This window comes from Microcebus murinus, chromosome 11 (assembly GCF_040939455.1).
Source record: "Microcebus murinus isolate Inina chromosome 11, M.murinus_Inina_mat1.0, whole genome shotgun sequence".
NCBI lineage: Eukaryota > Metazoa > Chordata > Mammalia > Primates > Cheirogaleidae > Microcebus > Microcebus murinus.
The window spans coordinates 44,293,323-44,320,907 of NC_134114.1; the positions used below are offsets into that span (position 1 = coordinate 44,293,323).

A 27,585-nucleotide genomic window follows, 5' to 3' on the forward strand; every position below is an offset into this window, starting at 1 on the left:
TTTCACTATCATTTTCAAGACATTAAAAATACTCTAATTTGCATCTATACTTGGGCCCCTGAATCTCAGCCTTCCTGTCCCTTGTGAGGGCAGAGGGTGTTTGTGGGTGATGTTGGATTGATGATAATTGGCCGGGAGGGTGACATTGCAGAGGAGGAGAGGATGCAATCTTGGCATGGAAGTACCAGGTGGGGCTCAGCCTCCTACAGGAGGTCTGAACACCTTGTCCCATCAGGACACTCAGAAATATGACTAGAATCCTGTGCCCCAACATGGAGTGAAGCCAAGGATGGGACGTGGGCTTGGCAGTATCTCAGTTCCTTTCCCTGCCCACTGACTCACACAGGTTCACACCACTCTCCTGAAGCCTTTTCTCTGTCTTCCCTACAGCTTCCTAGTGGCCTGAACTACACTTTATGTCTTATATTGGGGACAGGGATTGGACCCATTATTATTGCCTTCACTGAATACAGGAAGTCTCACTCCCTCATTTCTTATCGAACATGGAACCCTCTTCCTAAATCCATGTTCTCTTCAAAGCATGGTTTCCCAGTGTCCTGCAAGGACATGCCACACTTTCAGTTTTATACACACACATATGTATAATGTATTTGTATGTGTGTGTGTGTGTGTGTGTGTGTGTGTGTGTGTGTGTGTGTGTGTATAATTTATTTCTTCCTGGGTTTCCATTTACCAGAATAACAAGGCATCTTGCCAATGCCTCCAACCAACCAGGAAGTCTCTCCAAAGAAGAACATGGTCAAGATCAGACTCTTCTCCAAAGATATAGTTAATTCCAACCAGCACATTAAGATTCTGAAGTTAAGAGTACACTGTGAAATGTGAATCGATGTGACGTTGTCAAGCAAAATGACCTGTGGGCCTGGGAGGTTGGTGCTTGTAGGAAGAGGCCAAAGTGTGTATCTTAATCTTGATTTCCTTTGGGAATATTTCCTCCATTGTGTTTCTGACTCCGATTATGTTCTTGTGCAATCAAAATAGCTCTAATCCCCAGGGATGGATAGTCTCTCTCTTTCTTTCTTTCTTTCTTCTTTCTTTCTTTCTTTCTTTCTTTCTTTCTTTCTTTCTTTCTTTCTTTCTTTCTTTCTTTCTTTCTTTCTTCCTTCCTTCCTTCCTTCCTTCCTTCCTTCCTTCCTTCCTTCCTTCCTTCCTTCTTTCTTTCTTTTCTTTTCTTTCATTGGATTTAAATTATTTAATGCACAGGGGCCTTATAAAACCAAAGTTTAACATGTAGAGTTCAAGCCCAAAATGGCATGAATAATCCTATAGGTAAGCACAGATTTCTCCATTTATATCCACAATCTCAGCATATTACGATGCCTTTAGCCTTAAGAAAATTTCAGTTGGGGTTTGTATTTAACACCAAGCTTATCTTTTATTTGGCTTTAAATGTATAGTAGGAACTGTATAAGCCAGGTAATAACAGAGGCTCTGAATTCCAATATAGGGTCTGTCTTTCCCTGTCCGTAAGGTGATTTGGAAACCTCTCTGCTGCATATTGTCATAGCCATTTTTTTGGATCTCAAACCACAGCATAGTATTTAGAGTATCCATCCATCTCCATATCTGGACTTCACTCAGACGCTCCCCAAGCTCTCTTTCAATTTCTTTAGCTATGTACTTCAGTGAACTGCAAACAAACAGATCATTTTCCTGGTGGTGATAAGGCAGTAATAGACTTTACTTCATTGCCTAGTGCCCTTCAGACATGCTTCCCACAAAACTCCTCAGCAGAACGAATATAGTTACTGAATTTGGTTACTGGTACACAATGAAGTAATGGCTAAATAACATAGTTACACGGTTATAATATAGTTAAATCATGCAGCAAGTTGCACACAATAGAAAATGCAGTTAGGCAGAGCGAATGAAATTAAGGGTTAGAGGTAAAAGAGAGGATGTATCTTTAGATGTGATTTGAAATGAAAAGTAGACACCCTAGAAAGGACATACAAAGATGACACCAGATGATGCTTGGGGAAGCTGCTTCTCTTGTCAACTAAGACAAGACTGGGGAGGACAGTAGGAAGGGCATGCTCAATTGGCCACATATCTCATCTCATATAGCCCTTCTTTTCCCCTCCACTGCAATTGCTCTCTGATTTAGTCCTATTACCTCTTTCCTGGCCTTTACAATTGCTAAATAGCTGATCCTCCAATTCTCTTCTGATTTATCCCACAAAGCATTGCCAAACCAATTGTCCTTTACCACTACTCTGATTATATCATCCTTCTCCCAAATCCTTCAAGGCTCCTTATTACTCACCGAGGTGGAGTAAGTACCACTTTCTTAGCCTGGTATTCACAGCCTTGACATGCTCTTTGTTCCAGCCCTGCTGCCCAAAGAGTGTACCACCAGCACATCAGCCTCTCCTGGGAATTTGTCAGAGATGCAGAGTCTCAGCCCTGCCTCACATCCATTGAATAGGACTCTGCATTTTAGCAAGATCCCCAAGTGATCCACATGCACAGAAAATTTGGGAGGTATTGCTCTAGCCAGACCAAAATACTCACAGATATACCCCCTATACTTCCTATTTCTGGCTTTTGCCTGTGCTGTTACTTCTACTTTTGCTCCATCTTTGCCTGCCCATACGTGGGATCGTTTTTATGTTCATCTCAAATGTCATCTCTTCCACAGTAACTTACCCCATTATCCCAGCACCAGGCAGACTCATCTTCAGGATGCCTCCAAGCCCTCTATGAATCAAACTGTTCCTGATGGAGGGGCAGCTGTAATTCTACCCCTTGACTTGGTCCATTTGGCCATAGGGATGGGTCCATGGTGGGGTAGTCAACACTAGAGCAGTTCATCTAGTGGCTGGCCTGTAACCAAGAATGTGACCATGTGCAATGTGAGTGGGGACAATAAAATTCTCTCCTTCCATTTTAGAATTCAAATAAGGCAGTTAGCAGTGATTGCTAAAACTCAACACTGGGAGATAGAGTCAAGGTCATGAGAGGTCATGTGCAAACTACAGTTATGAGGAAACAGAAACTATGAGTAAGCCAAATTGGTAAGCACAAACATGAAGCTGAGGTAGAGCTGCCATGAGAGGAAGAGAGAAATGGAGACAATAAGGGATTCCTAGACCTGTCCAAGTTTATGATGACTTTCCTCTACCAGGTCATAGGTTCTTTCTTATAACATGTTCTAATCCGCATTACTTGAGAAAACTTGCACAAGTCTCCATTCCAATTGAAAAAAGATTGTGTTCTCTCATTTTGAGGATCTAGCCAGGTACATGCTTAAAAATAATGGTAGGATTGATGCACATTGAATTCTAGGGAAGCAAAAGCATTGTAATGAAGAGATCTTGGTAGGAAAGGGATAGGATTTATCATGAATAAGGGCAACTGAACTGCAGAGTGGTCAGCATTTAGTTGAAATCTCTGCTGCATTGTACCAATCAGGCCAAAGAGCCACAAGCCAGTGTGTATTTTTAATACAAGCTGTTCAGTGTCACGGCAGCAAAATTAATAATTCCCATCTCTCAGGAACCTGATCTCAGTTGATGCTATTTCATCAGTAAAATAATTTCTTGAAGTTAGTTGAATGTACCAAACACAGGTTTCCAGCTGGTCAACAATCTTCCTTCTTAACCTTTAATCTGCTCCAGGCTGTTCCTACAGATTACAGGGCAAGGGTGTTCTGAGAATGATGGGTCTCTGTAGATTGAAGAAAGCAGCTTCATTGCTCCCACTGAAGGTCGGTTTGTAATGTGTGGACATGGCAGTGTATGCAAAGGATCCGTGTGCACGAAGAGAAATGGTTCTGTGCACGTGTGATTTTCTTTTAGTATGGGTTATTGGGCTGAATCTGAAAAGTGTCATTATGGTTGTTTGGAAGGAAGGCCGAGAGGGGGCCCTAATTTTTCAAGTACATGGGGATTTCTCTCCCCTGTCTTAACTCGCTCTTGGAGAACACCACCCTCCAAATCTGGAGGTTTCATCTGCTTTTAAGCTGGAAGCTTCTCTTTAATGGCTTTGTGACTCACAGGGCCCGGGTGATGGTTGCTTTTTCTGTGTATAGAACTATAATCCTTCTCAATTATCAAAGACATAAATTACTATTATTTCCTTACCAGATCGAACATCTCGCTTAAATATGTGAAAGAAAAATTGTTGGTTGTCTGGTGAATTTTCCTCCTGGAAAAACTGCCTATTCTTAATCTACAAGTTCAATGAAAGTTCAAAAGTTTATCAGTGCAAACTCTATATTCTAATGATTCGTCAACCAGCTTCTACATCCACATAAGGAGGCTCCAGGTTGAGGCTTTCTTTCGTTTCCTCTCCCATGTACAAGTAATCAAACAGCACATTTCCCGGGCATATCACAAATACCTATTGATCATAATCAGAGCACAGATGGCGTGAGAGAGCTTGGCTGACACACAGGCCCTGATGTCAATCACAGGAACAAATTGATTTTGACTGCCTGGCCACGATTCTTCTACCCCAGCAGAATTCCATTCAGTGCTGCTGTTTGGAGAATTTTGAGCAGACAGCATTTCTGAAGGAGTGTCATAGTCCAAAGTTACTGTAGACGCAAACTTGATTACTGCAAAAATGGTGATTTTAATGTACTTCATACTTACCTTTACCACAAGAAGGTCAATATCTTTTTCTGGCATTGAAAGAACTCTCATCAATTTAAAACTTATCCTGATTCATGTCTGCTAATTAGGAAAAAGGAAAATACTGATTCACATTTTTCTATGATGGTATGAAGTGCAATTAATACTTCTCTCCAACAGGGGTTTGTTTTCTTACTCATTTTTTTTTAAATGAACAATTTTCGTTGAAATTATTAAAGCATTTCCACTTATGTCATCAATCTTTCCCTTATGACTTGGGTGTAGACATGCATGCTGGAGAATGACGTAGAAAGAGAGGGCCAAGACCTCCAAATGCTACTGTGAGTGTTAACATTCTCTGTGAGAGCCAGACAAGAAAGGATTTTCTTTGACACAGGCCATTATGTCCATTGCTTTACTGCTCTGAACATCCAGGCTGCCAGGACAAGTCCAGCAGGGAATGGGTCTGACTCCATCAGGGAAGGAATTTGGAATGTGGAGAGTGGCTCAGGGACCAGCCTGTTCCGTCCTCACCCCAGTCCCCAACCCCAGGCTGGCATGTTTTCCACCTGGTCATTCTTCTTGTCGTTTAGCCATCCTACACCTTCTGTCTTGAACTGCTCCCCAGCTATATGCTCTCACTGATGGTGGGAGGGGAGCTGGGTGACGATGCTTTCGTGTTACCTGTCTTTAAACATCCAAGCCTGCTTGGAAGCCATTGCTGAATGTACCAAAAGTGGGCATTTCGCTCAAGGGGAACCAGTGCATAGACTGGGCTAATCGAACTAGATGCTTCCTCTCACGAATTCAAGTTAAGAGACACCCAATCTGTAATCAGACAACATTGGGTGCTTGGAATCAAAGGCCACGTGGGCCTGGGGCAGCCATTTTCGATCACGTGTGCTCTGATGAGTCAGTGGGAAAGCTTATCTGTGGAGACCAGCAAGAGATCAAAGCTGGCAAAGAGATGAGAGGCCTCAGTCCCTGCCAGGAACCGAAAGTAACCCTGGCTCTGGGGTTTGCAGTGTCAGACTTGTCAGACTTCCTGTGACCCAGCTCCCCTACCCTTGTCCTCGGATGCTCTTATGCTCGTCTGCGGTGCTTTGGAACAGGTCCTTGTTTTTCTTAAGCTGGCTTGGATGAGTTTCTATTCTTCAGCACCAAATGTGCCTAGACCAGCATCTCCTGTTAGAGAAATTCAGATGGTGAATTTCAGTCTCCTTCATTTTCCTAGTCCAATGCCTGGAGACTCCAGGAGATCATGGTGGTCTCTGTCATCTGAGTGCAGTTCCACAAGAGAGACTTTGCCCGGAGAAAGACATACTGCTCTTTATGGGTCCAAGTCTGTCAACTTCACCTTCAAAGCCCCCCCCACTCATCCTCTGATGCTCGCCCCTGCTCTCTGGCACTGACCGTTTCCTTAGCTATTCTGCTGTGTTCATTGTTCCCTGAGGTTGATTAAAGTTGGCAACATATTGTTTGCTGTTTTTCCCATTGAGAGATGGAGTCTAATTGCCATTCTCTTGACTGTAGGCTGGGCTTCATGACCTGCTTGAACACTAGAACGTGGTAGACGTGATGTTTGAGTCTTTCCAGGTTAGGTCATAGGAAACCGTGCAACTTCTTCCTGTGCCTCTCAGGATACTGTCTTGGAAAAATAAACTGCCTTGTAAGAAATCCCTGTATCCTGAGGCTGCCATGCTGTGAGAAGTCCAAGACATGGCAGGGAAGAATCTATATATATATATAGAAAATATATATAGAATATAAGAATCTATATGTGTGTGTGTATATATATGTATATATATATATATATATATAGAGAGAGAGACAAACAGACAAACAGACCGCAGATTCCAAGCACCAAACTTATGAGTTCCACCAAACTTCTAAGCCATCTTGGAAATGGACCCCAGTCCCAGCTGATGCCATGTAGGTCAGAGATGAATCAGCCAGCTGAGCCCTTCCTGAATTACTGAGACACAAAAATTGTGAGCAAAATAAAATATTTGTTTTAAATCATTAAGTTTTGAGGTAGTTTGTTAGACACCAACAGATAACCAGAATATTCCTAGTCATCTCAGGGGTATCCCAGCCTCCTTGCCTTCCCTTGTACCAAGGAAACCTTCTTCCTTCTTCTCTGTCTCTATTTCCTTTGGTGATCAGGACAAGAATCTCCCTTTCTGAGAGGACTTCTCTGATGACTTATCTCTTCTGTAGCATGTTTGGCCAAAGCAACTCTTAAAATGCTTTGCTTATGCAATCCTGCATGCCTCTTTGGTGTATTGTCCTGTCCTAACTCCCCAAAGGCAGAGCCCATTCTTGCTTTTTTTTTTTTTTTTGTCCCTCTACACCTTGGCAGAGCCCTGGATGGAAAGAATATATGCTGAATTCCCAAATGCTTTTTACTTGAGGCTAAGACAAGAGCCCTAATCGCTTTAAGCCAAATTTATATTGGTAGTATTCAAAGGTTTGTCTGTTCAATTACACATTTTCAATTAGGTATTTAGATTCAATTAGGCATTTAGATTGAGGTACTTTCTACATTTTATTCTTAGATTGTGCGTAGACTTCAAACTTTTGGGGGTGGTTGAGGAAAAACCCCGAGGAGCACTGAAAGAGATTCCCAAGGGGTATAAATAATGGGCAGAGTCAAGTGACATACTGTGAGTTCGTTTGCTTGTCAACACATGCCTGTATTATTTATGGGAGGTCAGGGTCAAACTCTACATTTATAGTTTTGTTCTAGCTCAGATGAGTGAATGTCTTTTAACCACTTCACCTCTTTCTAAAACCTATTTTGTTTGGACTTCTACCAGCCCACTAAAATGAACTTTCCCATGTTATCAGGACATTTTTTTTTTCATTTTCATTTCTAAGTACCCTTTGGTTTCCCTTTCACACACACCATTCTTCTTTCCAGTGTTCAGAAACCTCATGAACGTCCAACCTCCTCAACTCCTCAATTAGGCAGAGTAAACATGTATTCCTCAGAATCGCCCTGCACTGCGGTAGAAACAGACAAGAGCAAAATGTTGGCCTAACACCCAAGGATTTGACCACTGAAGTTTACTTCCCTTCAGTCAAATTCAGATCAGACCTTCCAGAATTTTTCTATGTAAGTAATTAAGCTCTTATCTTCAATTCTCCAAGGATCACTGTTTCCTTTTCTGCCTATACCCAATCATTCTTTTATTCATGGTGAGTACTTCACCTATTCTTGTATGTGTACCATTCATTTGTGAAATCATCTGCTGGCAGATCTTCCCATTTTGCTTAATCTCACAATCACAAAATCAGCCACCTGATAGCAGGAGAACCAAACTGAGACGCAGAGACTTTTATAATCGTGCAAAAGAAAAAGAAAGGACACATTTCAAATGTTCTGCCTCTTAAAGAATTCTGTTAAAAAAAAATAGTGAAGTTATTGCACTCCTCCCTAGAAATTACAACTGTATAAACTCTAACTTTTCTCTGATACAAGGAACATTCCCCACATTCTATTCATGTTCATAGGTCGTGACTAAGATAAATAGATTTTAGAGAAACATCGACGTGGGTGTGCTCCAAGTGGGAGGAATTTCATGTTCCAGCCTCCTTGCTGAACACCTAGAATGTTAGAGACTTTGTGAAGTTTGTGCCTGACTCCTTTTAAAGGAGGATGTGACTGAGGTCATAGTGTGATAAATCCATGACACGGCAGTGTGAAGAAACACGGATCTGCAGAGAGGGGAGCAAAGCAAGGTGGAGTGAAAAGTTCAAACGCATGAGGGTATTCTTACAAGTAAGAGGCAATTGAGGGGCATGAGGAGTAGATTTTCTAGAAGAGGTGGCTGATAATCAGCATTTCAAACAGGAATGCACTTGTGCTTTCTCTTCCTCCCCGGCTGTCAGTTGTAACACCACACATGCACACACACACACACACACACACACACACACACACACACACACACACACACACAGCTCATTTCTGCTTAATACCCAATCTGTTGAGAAGTATTTACTCTTCTTCATCGGAATGCTGAATTGTGACATAGTCTTCAGTTCCTTAGCAACCAACGGGCCTGCCACTCTTGTAAAAGTCTGGTCAGCTGAGAGGAAAAGGGAATGCTGAATTGTGATGGAGAAAACCTTATTTTAATCACAAATGTGTAAGAATAAGGACAGGAGAGACAGGCCAAGGAAGCTGCATTTGAGCAAGTGTTTTTGATTAAAGTTTATGTGGGCACAGAAGTCCCCTTTAAGTTCCTTTTTATTGAATAATTTCCCTTTGATCCTTGAGTAACTAAAAGAAAAACCAGCACTTGACGTTAACCTGGGACTTAGAGCCAACCCCACAATAGGGCTCCTTCGCCCAACTGCTGTCCCCCCTCCCCCCGCCTGACAAGAGGCTCACCCAGAGCACAGTGGGCACGTTCTTCTCTTTCCCAGCCCAGCCTTTCCCCTCCCATCTGAGTGGGGAGTCGCTGAGGCACTCATTCTATGTGTATTTTCTCTTTTCCTGTGATCCACTTCAAAGAGGCTGGTCAGGAGACACTGAGGACAAGGTGAGAAGATGTAGATTATCTCAACTCTTATGGCCTAGAAAAAGGGCAGAGATTACTCGGGTACCCTAGGGATGCCAAGAATTCCATCTCATCATCCCTCTGTGCTCTGTTTGTTAGGAATGATGCAAAAATATTTATTTTTGGTTTTTTGAATAAAACCAAATCATTGAAATAAGAACAAAACTAAGAGGGAAAAATGCAAAATTCTTTTTTAAAAAGTAGGTGAATAATGAGAGAGAGAGAGAGAGAGAGAGAGAGAGAGAGAGACCTAAGAAAGCAAAGATTATTTAAATAACTCTGAGCACGTTTTGAAAAAAAAACCGTATCAGTGCAATTTACCTGAATTCCCAGGCTCCATATTTAAATGTCTGATCAGTCATTCAGTTCCAATACAGACGTGATGTTTGAAGGCCACTTTGTAATGGTTTTACCCTGGTTCAGATTATTTGCAATCCAGGGGGAAATGTGCATTCTGTGCGAAAGCAAATAGAAAACATATCTGAGCACAAATCAAAAGAATGATTACCACACTCACGCGCTGTACCCATTACCGGGTCCCCAAGGCACTCGTTCTGTTTGTCTTGGCACTTTTTCTTTAGCTGCCTTTGGTTGGACTGGGTGGGAAAAACAGCAACCACCACCCACAAAACCCTGGGCAGAGAACGAGGGCAGTGGAAATGGATAACGTGAAAAGACGTGACATCCTTCTCGGGCTTGGTGCTTCAGACTTGGCGGTGGGGGCAGCGGCTGGGGGAGGCCTCCTCAGGCTCTCCCCGAGGTCTCCGCTGAGCGTCAGGAAGTCCTGACCATCGGCGGGAGGGGAGCCCTGCTCTCATCTCCATCTCTTGCAGGCTTCCACTCAGAGGGTAATGAAAAATGGCATTTGCACACAGTGGAGAGAAAAAAGCATTGTTTCTATAGCACATTATACTTTGCACTGCTCAGGGAACAACATTTCATATCCTGTGAAAAGAATTATCTATATAACTTACTGTGCATGGCAGAAAAGTTGCCATGTGTCTTTAAAAGAGCTGTCTCCACGCTGGAGAAAACAAAACAAAACAAAACAAACTGTCTCTCCCACTCCCCACTGACAGAATAGGCTGTGTTTATAAGCAAATCCACTCAACCCCGTAATGATGACCTAGAATAAACATCTGACATACACTAGCTTTCAAGCTCTCCTATGTTTAGGCATGAATTGTTCATTTCTGTGCCTTTTGTATCCAGCCCGAAGGAAAGACAAATGATACAAGGGATGATTTACATTATCAATGGAGGCAGAGGTTATGCCTGTGTTTATCTGATCCTCTTTTATTGTGTAACAAACAGGGAGATAACTAGCCTGGTGCACAATGCCCATTCAATTTGAGCCACCCGCCCATTTCCATGTTGACTTTAATTTTAAAATATATTAAAAAGACAGGCTCTTGTATAGTAATACAAGGCTTCTTTGGTTCAGGCAGGCATGTAGGGAAAGGATGGGTTTCACATCTAGTGTCAGGCTTCCTCTCTATTTGCCCTCTCCATAAAGCCGGCAAGGGCATTGTTGCAACTGGGTCTTTCCTCTCTAACTGTACCGGGAGAATTGGCACTCCCCTTTATGAGGATCATGTGGATGCCCAGCTCTGGTTGACCCTGCATTCTTAGCAGAGCACTGGAAACTTGGAACAAATTCACCTAGCATCAGAAAAGACTGTCGGGAATCTGCACGAGCCATGAGCACGCTTGCTTTTCCTTTAGGAAAAACCTTGTCATCTCATGAACTGTCAGTCTGGCCTGGAAGAGAATTTCATGGTACCAACCAAAGGCCTTCAGGACCACATTGAACACAATGCCCCGAGACTGAATTCTCCAAGTATCCCCTTTGGAACAAACTACTCATTCTCATGTAGCAGAAATTGATCTCTGAAGATAGGGCAGGGGGCAGCGTGGAGAGGAGACTTCTTAGCTGTCTGGGATCTGTCTAGTGTCGGATGTGCCAATCTTCAAAGTTGTCTTAACCCTACTGCAGAGGACCCCTGTGGGACTCATGGAGATGTTCTGGTGGTAGAGGTAGTGCAGGTGGAAGATGAGCCCATGGAGACGGGGCAGCAGTGGTGGTGGGAAACAAGCTGGTCCTATATATGAGGTCCCATACCCTTCTCTGAATTGGCTCAAAGAATGTGGGGGAAAGTTTCAGTTCTGGGTCAGATGAAAGAAACTCCACCTGGTTACTATGATCGACTGCAACTATAAACCTGCACAAATGTATGAGGCCTCCAGAAAGTAAATAGTAGCAAGCAAATTGGTGAAAAAGACCCGAGTTTGGAGTACCACTAAACACAGTGTGGTCTGGACGCCAGAAGTGGGCACCAGGGAGCAGAGAAAGCTCCAGGAGAAGCTTGTTCAAGGGGTGGGAAAGGAAACTCCTAACACTCGGGAATAGTACAAAAACCCATTATTTCTTTTTTATTGTCTCTGTTCCCTTATGCGCCAGTCCCCAGGCAGTCTCTTAATGGCAGCAATGGGAAAAAAGGAAGACATGAAGAGCAGAGTTAATGAAATCAAAAACAGAAAAATAATAGGGGGAAAAAAAACCCAAAAGTTGGTTCTTTGCAAAGATCATTAAAACTAATGGGCCTCTAGTAAGGGAGGGTTGGGAGGAGAGAGAGGGGAGAGAGAGAGAGAGAGAGAGAGAGAGAGAGAGAGAGAGAGAGAGAGAGAGAGAGGAGAGAGAGAACACTATTACTGATACCAAGAATGAAAGAAAAAATACTGCTATAGATCTCACAGACAATAAAAAAAAAAGCATCAGGGAATACTACAAGCAACTCTATGCACATAAATTCAAACTGAGAAGAACTGTACTGATTCCTTGAAAAGTCCAAACTACCAAAACTCTCAAGATGAAATAGATAACCTAAATAGTTCCATAATTATTTAAGAGATTCGATTTATACCTAAAATTATGCAGAAAAATACACATTGTATGCTTATATCAAAACATCACATCTACTCATAATAATAAAAATTAAAAATTAAAAAATTCTACTGAAAAAAATCTCCAGAATTCAGATGATTACACTGGTTAATTCTCCCCAACATTCAAAGAGAAATTAGATCAACTCTATGCACTTTCTCCCAGAAAATGGAAGAGTATGGAACATTCCCAACTGATCTTATAAGTCCAGCATTAACTTGGTATCAAACAGATCCTGTTTTGTTTCACTAATTTTTGTTCTTGTTCTTAATGAACTTTTTTTTTAAAAAAAATTCTGCTTGCTTTGGGTTTATTTTTCTCTTCTTTTTCTAGTTTCTTAAGATGGAAGCCTCCATTGTTGATTTGAATTTTTCCTTCTTTTATAGCATTATTAAATGTTTTAAGTAAGTATTTAATGCTATAAATTTTCCTCTAACACTGCTTTACTTGCATCTGCATCTTATAAAGATGCATACAAAAAAAGATAATACAAACAAATACAACACAATGAAGCTATAAATATCCCTCATTAACATGGAAACAACAAATTCAACAAAGCGAATTAGTGAGTCAAATCCAGCAATATATAAGGAGAATTATCATACCATGACCAAATGTAATCAGCTATATAAACAGTTTGAAGAACCTAAATCACACAGGTATTTCATTTGCTGCAGAAAAAGCATGTGACAAATTCAACGTCTGTTTACAACAAAAACTCTTAGCAAATTAGAGATTGAAGGGGAATTCTTCAAACTAATAAATAGCATCTATAAAAAAATCTTATAGCTAACATCATACTTAGTGGTAAAAGATTGTATAGTTTGTTTTTAAGATAGGGAACAGGACAATAATCTCCATGCTCACCACTTCTACTCAATATTGTGCTGGGAGTTCAACCAAACACAAAAAGACAAAAAAAAAAAAAAAGATATAAGTCATGTATAATAGATTGGAAAGGAAGAAATAAAAATGTCTGTTCACACATGACATACATGTCTATGAAGACAATTCAAAGGAATTTACAAAAAAACCTTCTAGAAGCAATAGTAGAGTTTATTAAGATTGTAGGATACAAGGTAATATTACAATTAAATAATAATTATTACACATAATATTACAATTTAATATATAATTGGAAAATAATTTAAAAATTCATTTATAATAACTTTAAAAAATGAGACACTTAGCTATGACTATAACAAAATATGCCCAGGATCTATTTACTAAAAACTATAAAATGGTGATAAAAGCAATCAAAAAGATCTAACTAAATGGATGGACATACCCTGTTCATGAATTGAAAAACTCAAGTTTGTAAAGAGGTCAATCAATCTCAAATTGACTTACAGATTTAACACAATTCCAGTCAAAATCCCAGCAGGAATTTTTGTAGATATAAACCTGCTAATTCTAAAATTTATATGGGGGTTATCCTTTCTTCATTGTGTATTCTTGGCACTCTTGTTGAAGATCAGTAGACTGTATACTCATGGGTCTATTTCTGGGCTCTCTCTTCTGTTCCATTGACCTATATGGCTGTTTTTATGCCAGTACTACACTGTTTTAATTAATTACCATAGCTTTATAATATATTTTGAAATTAGGAAGTGTGATGTCTCCAGCTTTGTACTTCTTTCTTGAGATCGATTTGGCTATTTTGGGTCTTTTCTGGGTTCATATGAATTTTAAAACTGTTTTTTCTATTTCTGCAAAAAAATTTCATTTGGGATTTTGATGAGGATCACACTGAATCTGTAGGCCACTTTGGAAGTATGGACATCTTAACAATATTAGATCTTCCAGTTTATGAATGTGGGGTGTTTTCATATTTATTTGCATCATTAATTTTTTTCATCAGTGCTTTATAGTTTTCAGTGTACAAGTCTTTCACCTCCTTGGTTCAGAGTATTCTTAAGTATTTTATTCTTTTTTTATATTATTGTATATGGAATTATTCTTAATTTCCTTTTTGGATAGTTCATTATTAATGTATAGAAATGCAACTGATTTTTGTATGTTGATTTTGTATCTGCAACTACAGAATTTACTTATCAGTTCTAACAATTTTTTTGTGTGGAGTCTTTACGATTTTTTACATACAAGATCATGTTGACTGCAAACAGAGATAATTTTACTTCTTTCTTTCTGATTTGGATGCCTTTCATTTCTTTTTCTTGCTTAAGCTTTGGCTAGTATTTTCAGTACTATGTTGAGACTGGCATCATTGCCTAATTTTAGAGGGAAAGCTTTTAGTTTCAGGTTTACACCATTGAGTATGGGGTTAGCTGTGTGCTTTTCATATATGGCCTTTGTTATGTTGAGTTAAACTATTTCTAGTTTGTTGGGGGTTTTAAATGATGAAATGCTATTTAATTTTGTCAAGTACTTTTTCTGCATCTATTGAAATGATCATGTGATTTTTTATCCTGCATTCTGTTAATGTGGTATATCACATTAATTGATTTGCATATGTTGAACCATCCTTGCATCTCAGGGATAAATTCCACTTGGCTATGGTGTATGGTCCTTTTAATGTATTGAAAAAACTGGATATATACATGCAAAAGGATGAAATTATATCCTTGTCTTATAGCATACATAAAAATCAACTCAAGATGGATTAAATCCTAAACATAAGAACTGAAACTGTAAAACTCCTAGAGACAAACATAGGGGAAAAACTTCGTGACATTGGTTTTGGTAATGATTTTTGGATATGATGTCAAATACATGATGAAAACAAAAACAGACAAGTGGTTCTACATCCAACTAAAAACATTCTGCACAGCAAGGGAAACAATCAACAAAAAGGGAGAAAATATTTGTAAATCATATATCCGATAAGAGGTTAATATCTAAAATATATAAAGAACTTCTGCAACTAAATATTTTTAAAAACTCCCAAAAAACAAAAACAAAAAACAAGACAAAATAACCCAAATAAAAAAATGGGCAAAGGTCTTAAATCCACATGTCTCCAAAGAACACATACAGAGATATCTATACTCTTATGTTTATTGCAGCATTATTCATAATAGCCAAGATATGGAATCAACCTAAGTGTCAACGGATGAACAAATAAAGAAAATGTGGTATTTGTAGACAATGAAATATTATTCAGCCTTAAAGAAGAAGAAAATCCTGTCATATGTGACAACATGGATGAACCTGGAGGACATTAACCAAGTGAAAGAAACCAGTCACAGAAGGCCAAATCCTGCATGATTCCGTTTATATGAGGCATCTAAAATATGTGGTATCTACAATAGTCAATCTCATACAGAGAGCAGAATGGTGGTTTCCAGGGGCTCAGTGGAGGGGTAAATAGGGGGTTGCTTGTCAATGAGTATAAAGTTTCAGCAAGACAAATAAGTTCTAGAGATCTACTATACAATATTGTGCCTACAGTTAATAATAATGTATTGTGCACTTAAAAACTTAAGATGGCAGATCTCATGTTGTGTTCTTATCACATAAAGATAATAAATCTGTTATAAACATTAAAATAAATAAAAAGTGAAGACATAAAAAACTTATGTGGAAAAGCAAAGCAATTAGAATAATATTTTGAAACAGAATGAGGTTGGAGGAATCATACTACCCAACAATAAGACATAATATAAAGCTAGTGATCAAGACAGTATGGTATTGAGAATAGGACAGTCACATAGATTGAAAAGAACAGACTCTAAAAATAGACCCCAAAACATATGGTCAATTCATTTTTGATAAAAGTACGAAACAGTTCAATGGAGAAAAGATAATCTTGTCAACAAAGGTATTAAAACAATTGAAAATCTATATGCAAAAAAAATGAACCCTGACCTAAACCTCACACCTTATACAAAAATTAACCCAAAATGGATCTTAGATTTAAATATGATATGTAAAACTATAAAACTTTTAGAAGAAAACCCAGGAAAAAATACTTATAATCTGTTGTTACAAAGAGTTTTTAGACATGGCACCAAAGGCAAGATGCATTAAAAGAATTTGACAAATGGATTTGTCAAAATTAAAAATTTTGCTCTATGAAAGACACTACTAGGAGGATGAAAAGTCAATACACATACTGGGAAAATATATTTTCAAACTACCTATCTGACCAAGGACTTGTATCCAGAATACATAAAGATCTTTCAAAACTTAATAGGGAGAAAATAAATAACCCATTAAAAATTGGGCAAAAGTTTTGAACACATCACCAATGAGGACATAATCATAGTAGTTAAGCACATAAATAGATGCTTGCATTGGTCACAAAGGAAATGCAAGTTACAACCACAATTGGATACTACACGCACCTAATAGAATGGCTGAAATCAAAGAAAAATGCTGAGAAGACAAAGTGCCAGAGAAGATGCCAAGCGAATGAAACTGTCATACACTGCAGGTGGGAATGCAAAATGGAGCAACCACCTTGGAAAACAGTTTGGCAGTTTCTTATAAGGCTAAACATACACTTACCATATGACCCAGCAATCCCACTCCTGGGTGTTTACCCTAGAGAAATGGAAACTTAATTTCTTATAAAAGCCTATACATGAACATTTTTAGCAGCTTTCTTCATAATTGCCCAAACCTGGAAATAACCCAAATGTATCTTCAATGGGTGAGTGGATAAACAAACTGTGGTGCATCCATACATTGGAATATTTAGTTAACAATGAAAAGCAACAACTTGGTTGAAACTCCGAAGCATTTGTAAGAATTCTGGGCCAGGCATGGTGGCCCATGCCTGTAATCCCAGCACTTTGGGTGGCCGAAGTGGGAGGACTACTTGAGGCCAGGAGTTCCAGACCAGCTTGTGCAACTTAGCAAGACTCTGTCTCTACAAAAAATAGAAAAATTAGCTGGCTGGGGTATGTGCCCATGGTTCCAGTTACTCAGGAGGCCGAAGTGAAAGGATCGCTTGAGCCCAGGAGTTCGAGGCTGCAGTGAGCTATGATCACACCCTGCATTCCAGTCTGGGCAACAGAGTAATACCCTGTTTAAAAAAAAAAAAAAAAGGCATTCTGAGTGAAAGAATCTAGTCTCAAAAGATTTACCCTATATGATTCAATTTTTATGGCAGTCCCCAAAAGGTAAAAATATAGTAATAGAGAATAGATCAAAGGAAAACCCCGAGGGAATTTCTGTGCAATGGACTTGCTCTGTATCCTGGTTGTGGTAATGGTTTTATGTATCTATATGAGGTCTATCCATAGACCTATACACACACAGAGAGACACAAAGTCAATTTTACTGTATCATGATTAAAAAATAATAATCTATGGAGCACACCTGTGACGCCTTCCCTCAGAGTCCTCCCAGCCCCGTGCTCCTTAGGGCCAGGCCTTCCCTTCCTCTCCCTGCTCAGGGTCCACCGCCGCACAGCGCCCTCCTGTTTCCCTCCCAGCCTCGCCACCCCCAGGCTGCAGCGCCTCACCCAGGCCCTGCCCGGGGCTGTGGCTTTGCTCCACACTCTTCTTAGTCTCGAAGAACCATCACAGCCCACTGGGTTTTCAGCCAGTTCCCTCAGCAAACAAGCAAGCTACAGTACCTGAAACAGAAGCCGGCCTTGGTTTCTCTGTTTCTCCCACCCTTCTACCCAATTCACCAGTGAGTGCTGCCAGTTCTGCTCTCAAAACAGGTCCCCAGCCTCATCACTGTTGCCACCTCCCTCCAAGCCATCGCTGTCTTTGGCCCAGCGACTCCACCAGCCTCCTGTCTGGTCTCTCTGCTTCCACTTCTTCCCCACTACTGTCTGTTCTCCACACAGCAGTCGGGGCAGTGGCAGTCCCACCAGAACAGAAACCGTGCCATTTCTCCATGCACGCTCCTCCCAAGTCCTCCCAGTGCATTTAGAACAGAAGCCGAGCACTGCACCATGGCCTCCCTCCCGGGGCCTGGGCCTGGCCCTGCCAGCTTCTGGGGCTGGCTTCCTCCCACGCCTTCCTCCCTGCAGGCTCTGGCCACTCCGAGCGTACTGCCCTTTCCAGGACATGCCATGCCTCTTCCCACTCTAGTGCTATTTTCTTGCCTGGAACTGGCCTTGCCCAGAAATCTGCGTGGTTACTGCTTCAGAGAGTTCAGGACTCAGGCCTGAAGTCACTTCCTCTGAGAGAGCGTCTCTGCCTGTTTGTTTTAAAGAGCCTTCCAGCCTCTCTGCAGCCCCTTAAGCGGATTTATTTTCTCTCAGCACTTAGCCACCTTGTGCCCGGCTTTATTACAGATGCAGGCTTCCCGTGACAGCGCGGAACCCAAGCTCCTCACCGTGACCGGCAGGGCGCTACGTGGTCGTGGCCTGGTTCCTGCCCACGTCTCTGACGTCATAACCCTCTGCTCCCAAAGGACAGTCTTCCTCGCTGCTCACTTGCTCTTCCATCCCCTGGAATGCTGTTCCTCCGCGTGGCTTCCTAGCCTCCTCGCTGTGCCAAGGCCACTTAATCAGAACCCTTCCTTGAATATTTCGAGCCCTTCATCTTTCTGCACCCCTCTTTCCTGTTTTAGCTTCATAGCGTTTATAGCTACCTGGTTTGTGCATATGTTTACCTGTTACGTGTTACCTGGCTCTCTTTTCTAGGCCGTGAGCCTGGTGAGAGCAGAGACTTTGTTCACCATCGTCTCCCCCTGTGAGTCACAGTGTCGCACATACCCGTGTCTGTTTGAGGATGGCTGGGCGTGGGGGGCGCTGGGGGTGTGCAGAGCTCTAGGGGCCCCTGGCGACGTGGCTGTTGTCCTGCGTCTGTCTCTCTAACCTGCGTGTACGTTCCACTGGAGCCCTGCCCGAGAGGCAGTGGTGTCCATAGTGGGTGCCCAAGAATAGTTGTAGAATGAATAAATGAATGAATAAATATTAGAAGCCTTTGGATATTTAAAAAGAATGTTCCAGTTTTTAAGAGGAGCTTTCCATGTTCTAAAACCCAAATGCAGAGTAAGGGCATGAATTGCTGGTGGGGAGGTACCTTATTTGAAGGAAATTTCTTTCTTCTTCTTTTTTTTTAAATTTAGAATTTAATTTTATTACATTCACCCCAACTCTAACAGCAAAGATTTAAGATCCACAACTCAGTATGGAGCCACGCTCCAGGATGTTCCGTTCCCCACCCTGGAGGTTGTGCTGGTTCGACTTAAGTTACCATGTGTTCTAAGCCAGCTCAGTCACAGCTGAGAGTCCCTTCTCACCCATGCCTGCAGCTGTGGTCCAGAGGATGTCTATGCTGGGTACAGAAATTGTCACAGCACTGGTCACAGGCCACCTGCAGCATCTCCTTTTTCTTTTTCCTTTCACCCCTCTTTTGAGCACCAGTATGTAAAAAATCTTTTTATTCTTCCCAGGATGATATTTATAGTCTCTATCAGTGTGATAGCCAACCACTGCATCTGATATCACTCCTTTTCTTTTTTTTACAGGGGTGGGGCTATTACAAAGTGGGCACACCAGGACCTGCACACCCTCCTCAAATGCAAAGGACATCTGTGTGAAGCACGTGTTAAATGATCTTTACAGAAATCTTGTTTACATGCATCACATTTTAAAGGAAGAAAATCTAGCTGCTTGCAAGTTTTTTCTGAACAATGCTTCCCCAAACCAGGAAACTTCGTTCTGAGTGCAGTGTACAAAACCCAGATGTCACAGTTATGTATCACCTGGCTCTTGTTGGGGACCCAGGGCAGTGGGAAGGGCCAGCGGAAGGTGGCAGAGAAGGGACAGCGGGTGCCCCTCTCCATGGTCAGCAAGAGTGACGACGCAGGGACCTGAGTAGTGTCCGAGGCCTGACCCCACCCACAGCATGGCGGGGCCTGAAGGCTATTTCTAACATCTCTACACTTCCCTCTGCCTGGTAACCATTTCTGTGGCTTTCCTATTGTTCTTGGGGTTGTAATGTGCTTTACCATGGCCGCTACCCCTTCCTCAGGCCACTCTCCCTTGCAGTGGGCCTCAGCCAAACAGCTCTTCTCGCAACCTCTCCTACACGCGAGTTCCCTCCCAGCCCAGGGCCTTTGCCCGGACCTCGCTCCGGCCTCCCCCAGCCCCTGTGGCTCACCCTGCCCCAGCCCTTCCTTCTCAGCCCAAGCCCCAGCTCTTCAGGGGAAGGCTTTGCTGACACCAGGCAAAGTCAGGCCCCATGACGTGCCCTCAAATCACCAGCTGCGTGTCCTGCACGCCGCAGGGCACAGCTGTGACTCGACATGTGTTTGTGTGATTATTTAGTTAAGGCTCCCGTGAGGAGGGAGCGGTGGCTGTCTTTGCTCCACCAGTACATTCTCTGGAACCTGCCACTGCACTGCCTGGGACAGAACAGGCCTCTAATAAATATTTGTTGAATGAAAACATTAATTAATGACACGAAAGCTACTTTTTTTGTAAGGCCCCGATTTTAAGATAGAGGTGACTGTTGGAACAAAAAAGTCAAAGTAGCATGGGAAGGACCGTTAGGAGGGGAAAGTGTAGGCAGGCAGGTTTCTGGGGGTGGAGAACGGAGATGAGCTTCCCGGCTGCTGAGACCTGTCCCTCTGGCTTCAGCAGGCGTCCTCCTGTTTGAAGGTATAACAGAGCCAAACCTTCAATCCAGGAACACAGCTGGTGCTTAGATTTTTTTTTTTAAACATCTTTATGTGGAATTTTCTTTGTGCCTTTCTACTAAGACTCAAAGGGTAGGAACAAGAATAGAAGAGATCATTGAAATCAGTTCAACATAAGGTAACCTTTGAGCGGCCCTCGGGTCCCTCCGTGAGCGGCCTGGCCTCGCGTGTGTGTGTGGGGGCGGGAGGGGGCTCGGGGGTCGAGGCACCTGTCCTTGTCGCGGATGTTATGGAGGTGAGTCAGCGCTCAGCTAGGCCGGGAGAGGCGTCCACCCGGCGACCTTTAACACGCCTTTCCACCTGGAAAACCCTCAGAGTTTACGCCCAGGCTTTCGTTCAGTCAAAGCTGCAGTCTCCTTCGTTACCTAACCTTTGCTAGAAAGACTAAGTCCGTGTTTGCCAAGCTCGCTGCTCACTGGAATTACACAGGGAGATTTAGAAATACTGATGCCCGGGACCCACCTGAGACCAATTAAATTAGAATATCTAAGGTGGAGTCCAGGTATCATTCTATTTTCAAAGCTCCTAGGTAATCAATTCTGAGTGCAGCCAGGTTTGGCAGCCACTGTCAGACATGCAGTGCAATAGGTGGATTTCCTTTTTCTTTCTTTTCTGCTGTGCATTCTGTCTCTCCAGCCTTCTTGGATAAGCTAAATGAGCATGGCGAATGTGGTAGGAGGCCTTCTGAGATGGCCACCCATGACCCTGCCTCCTGGCATTCCTGCCCTTGTGTGAACTCTGTCCCTGGAGTGTGGGCTGGACTTGAACTTGGGTCAGCTTACCCATTCAGAGGGTAACAGCCAACACAGCTGGAAGAGTGGGGAAGGTGAATTACGTGATCCAAAACCTTGAGTCATCAATCTGTGGTTACCAATGACCTCTGCCACCACAGGTCTCTCCCCACAACTCTAACCCTAACCCAGTGGGCATATGTGGGCCTTGCTCCAAGCATCCCGCACGGAGCCTTTCTTCAAGTCTTCTGCGTCTGACCTCCTCCTCCTCTTCATCTTCTCTCGACCTCGGCTGCCTGTCTGACCTGGGAGCTGGCATCTAGGCCTCCGTCTGTCTCAGCTAGAGAAAATCGCCCTCTCGAGGTAGAGCCAGCCAGAACAACGTTCTCCACAGTGTGGCATGGATGCTGCTCATCTAGATCATTATTATATCCATTACCACGGCGCGAACTCAAGCACCAGGGGCCAAGATCTCGTCGGGTGCCCTGGCTCTGATGGCAGCATCCGCTGGCAGAGCCCTGTGCCCTCTCTGAGGGGGGAGATCGAACCAAGCCTTCCAGACCACTGCGGCTCTTGGCATTTCTTCAGCGAAATTTAGATTGCCAGGCAATCCGTGCCTGCGTCCTCACACCTCCCCCCGGCATCAGAGGAGCCGCTCCAGGGATTCTATTCCGTGTCCCCAGCCCCTCCACCCCCAGAGGGGCCAGCAGCCCTTTTGTCGGTTTGGCTCTCCACTTAGATCACTAAAGCGATTTCAGATCCAACTGGGCAACACTCCGCGTTTCATTTATGCCTTGGCAAGGTTACCGTGTTATTACTTAACTGTGCCGCTGCTACTCAATAAGTGGGAACTGATTGAAATAACCACAGGAGTTGCTGGATTCCCCTAATTTTAGCACAGAGTTAAAGCTCACTCCCACAGTTGGAAGTTAAAATAGGCTGCCAGCCCACAGAAAGGCCCACCCACCACACCTAATTGTCACCCCACGGATGCCTGTCATGGAAGGAAACATGGAAGGCTGGAGAGAACGTTCTTAGAGGCAAGGTTCTTCTCCCTGGCAGATGCCGGTGGTCCTTTTGGCTGGGCTCAATTTCTTTGAGACCCTAAGCCTGTAAAAATTTGCATGATTGCTTTAGAAACTTCTGTTTTCTTTGCCAATTTGTCTAACAGGCACTCCATGTAGAGAGTACCCATTAGAGCAACTGCAGAGAGCAGAAACTTCTGTTTGGGGGTGCCTCCTTAGATGACTCATTCCTGAAGTCCAGATGTGGGGAGGGCAAAGACCTTGAGCAATCTATGTAATTTGGAAAGCAGAAAAATGAGACAATCCAAACTAACTTGCTTTCTCTTGGTGTCATAGCAATCAGCCACAACCCAAATGCCACAACTTGAAGAAAAATGCTGAGTAAATAGAATCTTATATAATTCTCCATCCCTACACACACCCCAATTTTTTTGTTTCTTACTATTAAACACTGTGTGTTGCTAGACATGTTTTGAAGGCACTCGGTGAGGCGTTATCTCTCACGGGGTGCCCTCTGCTTAATTTGTCTCATCACTCTGCAATTTTCTGTTATCTTGCACCTACTTTAAGTCATAACCTACCCTTAACATCTTAGCACAGCATAGTTTATCAGACTGTCAAGGGCCAAGTAGGGGTATAGAATTGGAAGATTTTCAGAGAAAGTGAAAAAGCTTTATCTGAGAGGTGTTTCCTGAAGGGATGAGGGGACCCTGAACATCCTCCAGACTTCTGTCCAGCCTCCTTGGAAGGGGTCAGGTCCCCTCCCACTCTCTCCCAGGCCTCATGGCCTCACAGCTGGACTGCACAGGAGCCTCCTGACACCATTTTTGTCACAGTCGTATTTAAAGACATTTCTCTCCTTGCTTCTCTCTTGCCCAAAAATGTCCAGTGACTTTCTGTTGCCTGCAGGATGAAGTCCAAATCCCCTAGGCTTTCTTTCAATGAACTAGCTTATACTAATGACATGTCCCTCTTAGGTGCCACTGCCTCTCCATGAAAACACCTTTGTAGTCAGACTTGCCGTCTCCTGAACATACGTGTTCAAACTTACCTCCTTACCTCTGTCAACTTGTACCCCTCAAAAGCCACATCTTCCCTCCTACTGTCCACCTTCTGAGTCACATCCAGCCTTCCTACCTATCTAAGGCTCAGCTCACAGTTCTGCTCCTATAGTTGGCCTTTCCTGATTTTTTCCCAAAATATAGTGATTTCTCCACTTCTGAAATGATTTTTCTTTTTTTTTTTTTTTGAGACGAGGTCTTGCTCCATCACCCAGGCTGGAGTGCAGTAGTGTGATCATAGCTCACTGCACCCTTGAACTCTTGGGCTCAAACCACCTTCACAATTAGCTGGGACTACAGGTGCTTGGCTAATTTTTCTATTTTTATAGAGATGGGGTCTTACTATGCTGCTCAGGCTGGTCTCAAACTCCTGGCTTCAAGTGATCCTCCCACCTCAGCCTCCCAAAGTGCTAGGATTACAGATCTGAGCCACCATGCCAGGCCCACTTTTGCATTTCTACAAGTACTTGTTGTACAATTATCATGCAGGTAATTTTTTTTTCAACTAGACTCCTTGAGTGTCCTATCCCCATAACTATTTGCTAATTGATTATTTTTTTCAGGTCAGTGTTTCAAGCACCCAAAATGTGTAGGAGAATATGAATCCAAGAAAGGATAAGAGAGACAAACAAGAATGCACAATTTTGCCTCCAAACATGATGCTTTTAAGGTTAGCTGGCTGCTTTCTAAAATCTACCAAAATTCCCATTTTGGGAATTGCTATGTGACAAAGTTCTGCCACTGTGGTATTGGGACCACTTGCTCATAGAGTTACAGTTCTTGCCTTCCAGGAATCCATCATGGTAAGAAAGAGACTCGAGATGGTTCATTTTTTTTTTTTAAAGCTACAAGGAAATCAAGTCTATGACATACTTATTCTTACATTTACCGAAACAGGCCACACTCAGAACTAAACAATGAAAATGAAAATTAATCAGGGACTCCCATGGGCCTCACATATGGCAATTTTGGATCTGGTTTTATTGTTTTTTTTACTATCATAGTTGTTTTTCTTACTCATTTTCTTTGGTTGAATACACCACTGTAAAATGATGGGTGGTGGTGGTGTGATGGAAATGAATAAACCCATGGAAACAGCAAGACATCTACAGAGACAAAATTAGGAAGGAAGGAAACAAAAGCAATTTCAGTATCTTTGTGCAAGACCTGCACACCTCTCCTTGTCAATACCCCTGGATCAGACTCGTCTCACTAGGTAGCAGGTGTTTCCTTGACTCTCGGAAAACAAGCCCTGGTCCTCCCGTGCTATTAAGGAAAGTTGCATTTGGCACATAGACGCCATGCCCTGCCCCACCTTGCTCTCCTTCCCAGAAGAGAGAAAAATATCAAGTAGTTGGGAAACGAGTCGGAGAGGAGAGGAGGCTTTATGCCTTTTCTTAATTCATGGGGATTTAAAGTAAAAACTTTTTTTGACACTATAAAGTAGGCTTATATCCCCTTTATTGAGTTTTTGTGGAAAAGCCAAATAGAAAACAAGCGAGCAGGTAGAATATCATGCCCCAGAACACCATTCACCTTGGTAGAATAGAGCCACTTTAACACACAGCACCCTTTTCTTTTCATACTAGTTAAGAAATAGCATTAAGCATGACTCAAGTCAGATTTTAAAAACTTGTCTGATGCCTCTCATTAAGAATTGAAAACTATGTAAGACTGTTGCTCCAGGAAACTGTGTTCTGACATTTTAATAGTATTGCCTTAGCAAGAGCAGAGAAAAATCCATGAACTTAGATTCACAGAAAGTAAATCAAGAATCCATCCAAAATGGAGAGCCTCTTTCTGAGTGATGGGGTAGTTTTCATGTGAGATGTCAGTGTAGCTTCTATACTTGACATAAAAGTTCCCATTTAAAAAAGTCTAAACTACTGCTCAATTTTTTTTTTAATCAAGCCGAGTTATCTAAAGTGCTTTTCAGAAGAGACTATTAGGAAAGGAACAGAAAGGAGTCATTATGACTAATCAGCTGTAGGAGTTGGGGTAACCAATACTACAGGAGGGACTTCAGAGCCACGAGGACCTTTTGGATGACTCGAATTCCTTCACTTGATTGCAGGGGTCCTCTCAGTCCTCTCGAGGGGACACGATGAGTTAGCAGGCACCAGGACAGAGAGAGTGCACTGCCAGCTGGTCGTTTACTCTCGTACAGGAAGGTGGCTTTTCTTACACACAATTCTTTGTTGTGCTAAAGAGAAATAAATATATAAAAGCCTAAAAGTAAGACTTCCATTCTTGAAGTCTGGCAAAATTGTCAGTACAATGTGCCTTGAGGATACATCCACTGTGCTTGCCTTGCGGGGTTGTTGTGGAAGAATAAGATCACACTAGAATAGCCGCCCCGTACACGTCACAGTTTGTAAAGAACTTCCGTATACATGTTCTCAGTTGACCCTCACAGCATCAGTGGGAGGCAGGAAAGGCAGAAGCCATTATCTTTTGAGGTGGGGGTGGCCATGCTGCCACTGCACCTGTGCGGCTTTTGCTTTAGGAAGACTGAGTTGATTGTGTTGTATTTTCAAGTATTTTATATTGTACAAGGATGTTTATTGAAGCAGTATTTATAACAAAGAAAAATTGGAACCTACCTGAATGTCTGTTAACAGAGGACTGATTGAACTATGGTACAGACCTAGATAGAACACTACCATTAAGAATTATGACTTAGAGATACTAGTAAATAAATTCGTTGATGTCAGAGTATATCTATTAATGAAGAAAATTTTTCATGATATATTTAAGCTAGTAAACAATAGTGGATGCATTGTGATCTTTTTGTGATAAGAAAAAATGCACATGGTAAAAACAGTGTGTGCTGAGAATATATGTGATACTTGTTTTGTTTTTCACGCTCATCTATTACCTCTAATTTTAGTGTTTATAAACATGAAAAATGAACTATTGGGCATTTTCAAGCAGAGTGACTTTTATAATAATAATGAATGGACAGGGTGCAGCTCTGCCTCTGGGCCTCCGGGGGAAAATGGTGCCCTGAATGTTGGGCACCAGCCTGGGCCTGGCCGGGACCCATGTCACCCAGATGGCCCGTGAGGAAGTGAGTTGAGGCGTGGCTTGTGGTGCTGGGGAAAGCAGCAGGGAGCAAGCAAGGGGCACCTGACAGCAGCCACAGAGTGGGGCCATGATCACTCCCAGGGCCAAAGGGACAAAAGGAGGAAGCAGAGTCACCAACCCCGGGGGACAGGGGCTGTGCAGGACCTCCACCCCTTGGCCCCCACGGGAGCTGCAGTAGTGAAGCGTCTCAGCCATGGTCAGACACCAGCGAGGCAGGGGAGACACAGCCCGGCCTCTTTCCTCCTGCCTTCTTGTTCCCGCCAGGGCCTCCCATAGGCCAGGTCCCCTGGCAGCCCGCGGACAAGGGACTGTGAGTGAGCCAGGGAGGCCGGCGTCTGGCGGCACAGCGGGGCTGTGGGGAAGGGCTGTCTCTCAGTCAGGAACCAAAACACAATGAAGGAGACTGTTGGGGCACTGTGGGCTGAGTGATTTGAGTTTTTTGCCTGTGCTCAGAGCTTCAAACGCATGGAGATGGGATTACAGATCATCTAGCCCCAACTGAGCATAGAATTTATCTGTAGGATTTTATACAGAGATAAAATTGTGCACCTTTGGACCCCAATAATATCATCCCTGCTGCTTGGTGGAAAGAGGGGACTGCCAGGCAAAAGAAGACCCTGTTATCTCAGATCTGACTCTTGCTTCCTGCTGTCCCATCTCTGCTCCATGCCCTCTCCCACTTCAAGGTCCTGGGTGATAGTGGCTGTGCACATCTAATGAGCACTTACTGGGGAGTGGGGTGCATGCATGGCTTGCTCTAAGCACTCAATATGATTAACTTATTTAATTCTCACAACAGCCCTATGAAGAAAGGGACGTTGTCCACCACTCTACTGAGTGGCTAAGAGACTCAGTTTTCTCATCTGTAAAATGGAGGCAAGAGTAGTGTCTACCTCATGGGGTGGTTGTGAAGATTAAATGGATAAATATGAGTAAAGTGTTCTGAGGTGGGTGTGGCACATAGCAAACTGTCAATAAATGTTACTTATTATTGTCCCCA

The 27,585-nt window shown here is 42.7% G+C and overlaps 1 protein-coding gene and 1 pseudogene across 1 annotated transcript; one reads left to right on the forward strand and one right to left on the reverse strand.

The window, feature by feature from the left end:
- The first annotated feature begins 717 nt into the window (after window positions 1-717).
- Window positions 718-27,265, forward strand: LINC03122 (long intergenic non-protein coding RNA 3122). The gene is given in 6 exon segments (XM_076007904.1): window positions 718-828; window positions 7,449-7,550; window positions 7,553-7,619; window positions 7,622-7,720; window positions 24,062-24,125; window positions 24,127-27,265. Coding segments are annotated over 6 exon segments (543 nt in total). The 3' UTR covers window positions 24,227-27,265.
- Window positions 19,277-19,826, reverse strand: LOC109731293 (AN1-type zinc finger protein 2A pseudogene; annotated as a pseudogene).
- Window positions 27,266-27,585: the final 320 nt, after the last annotated feature.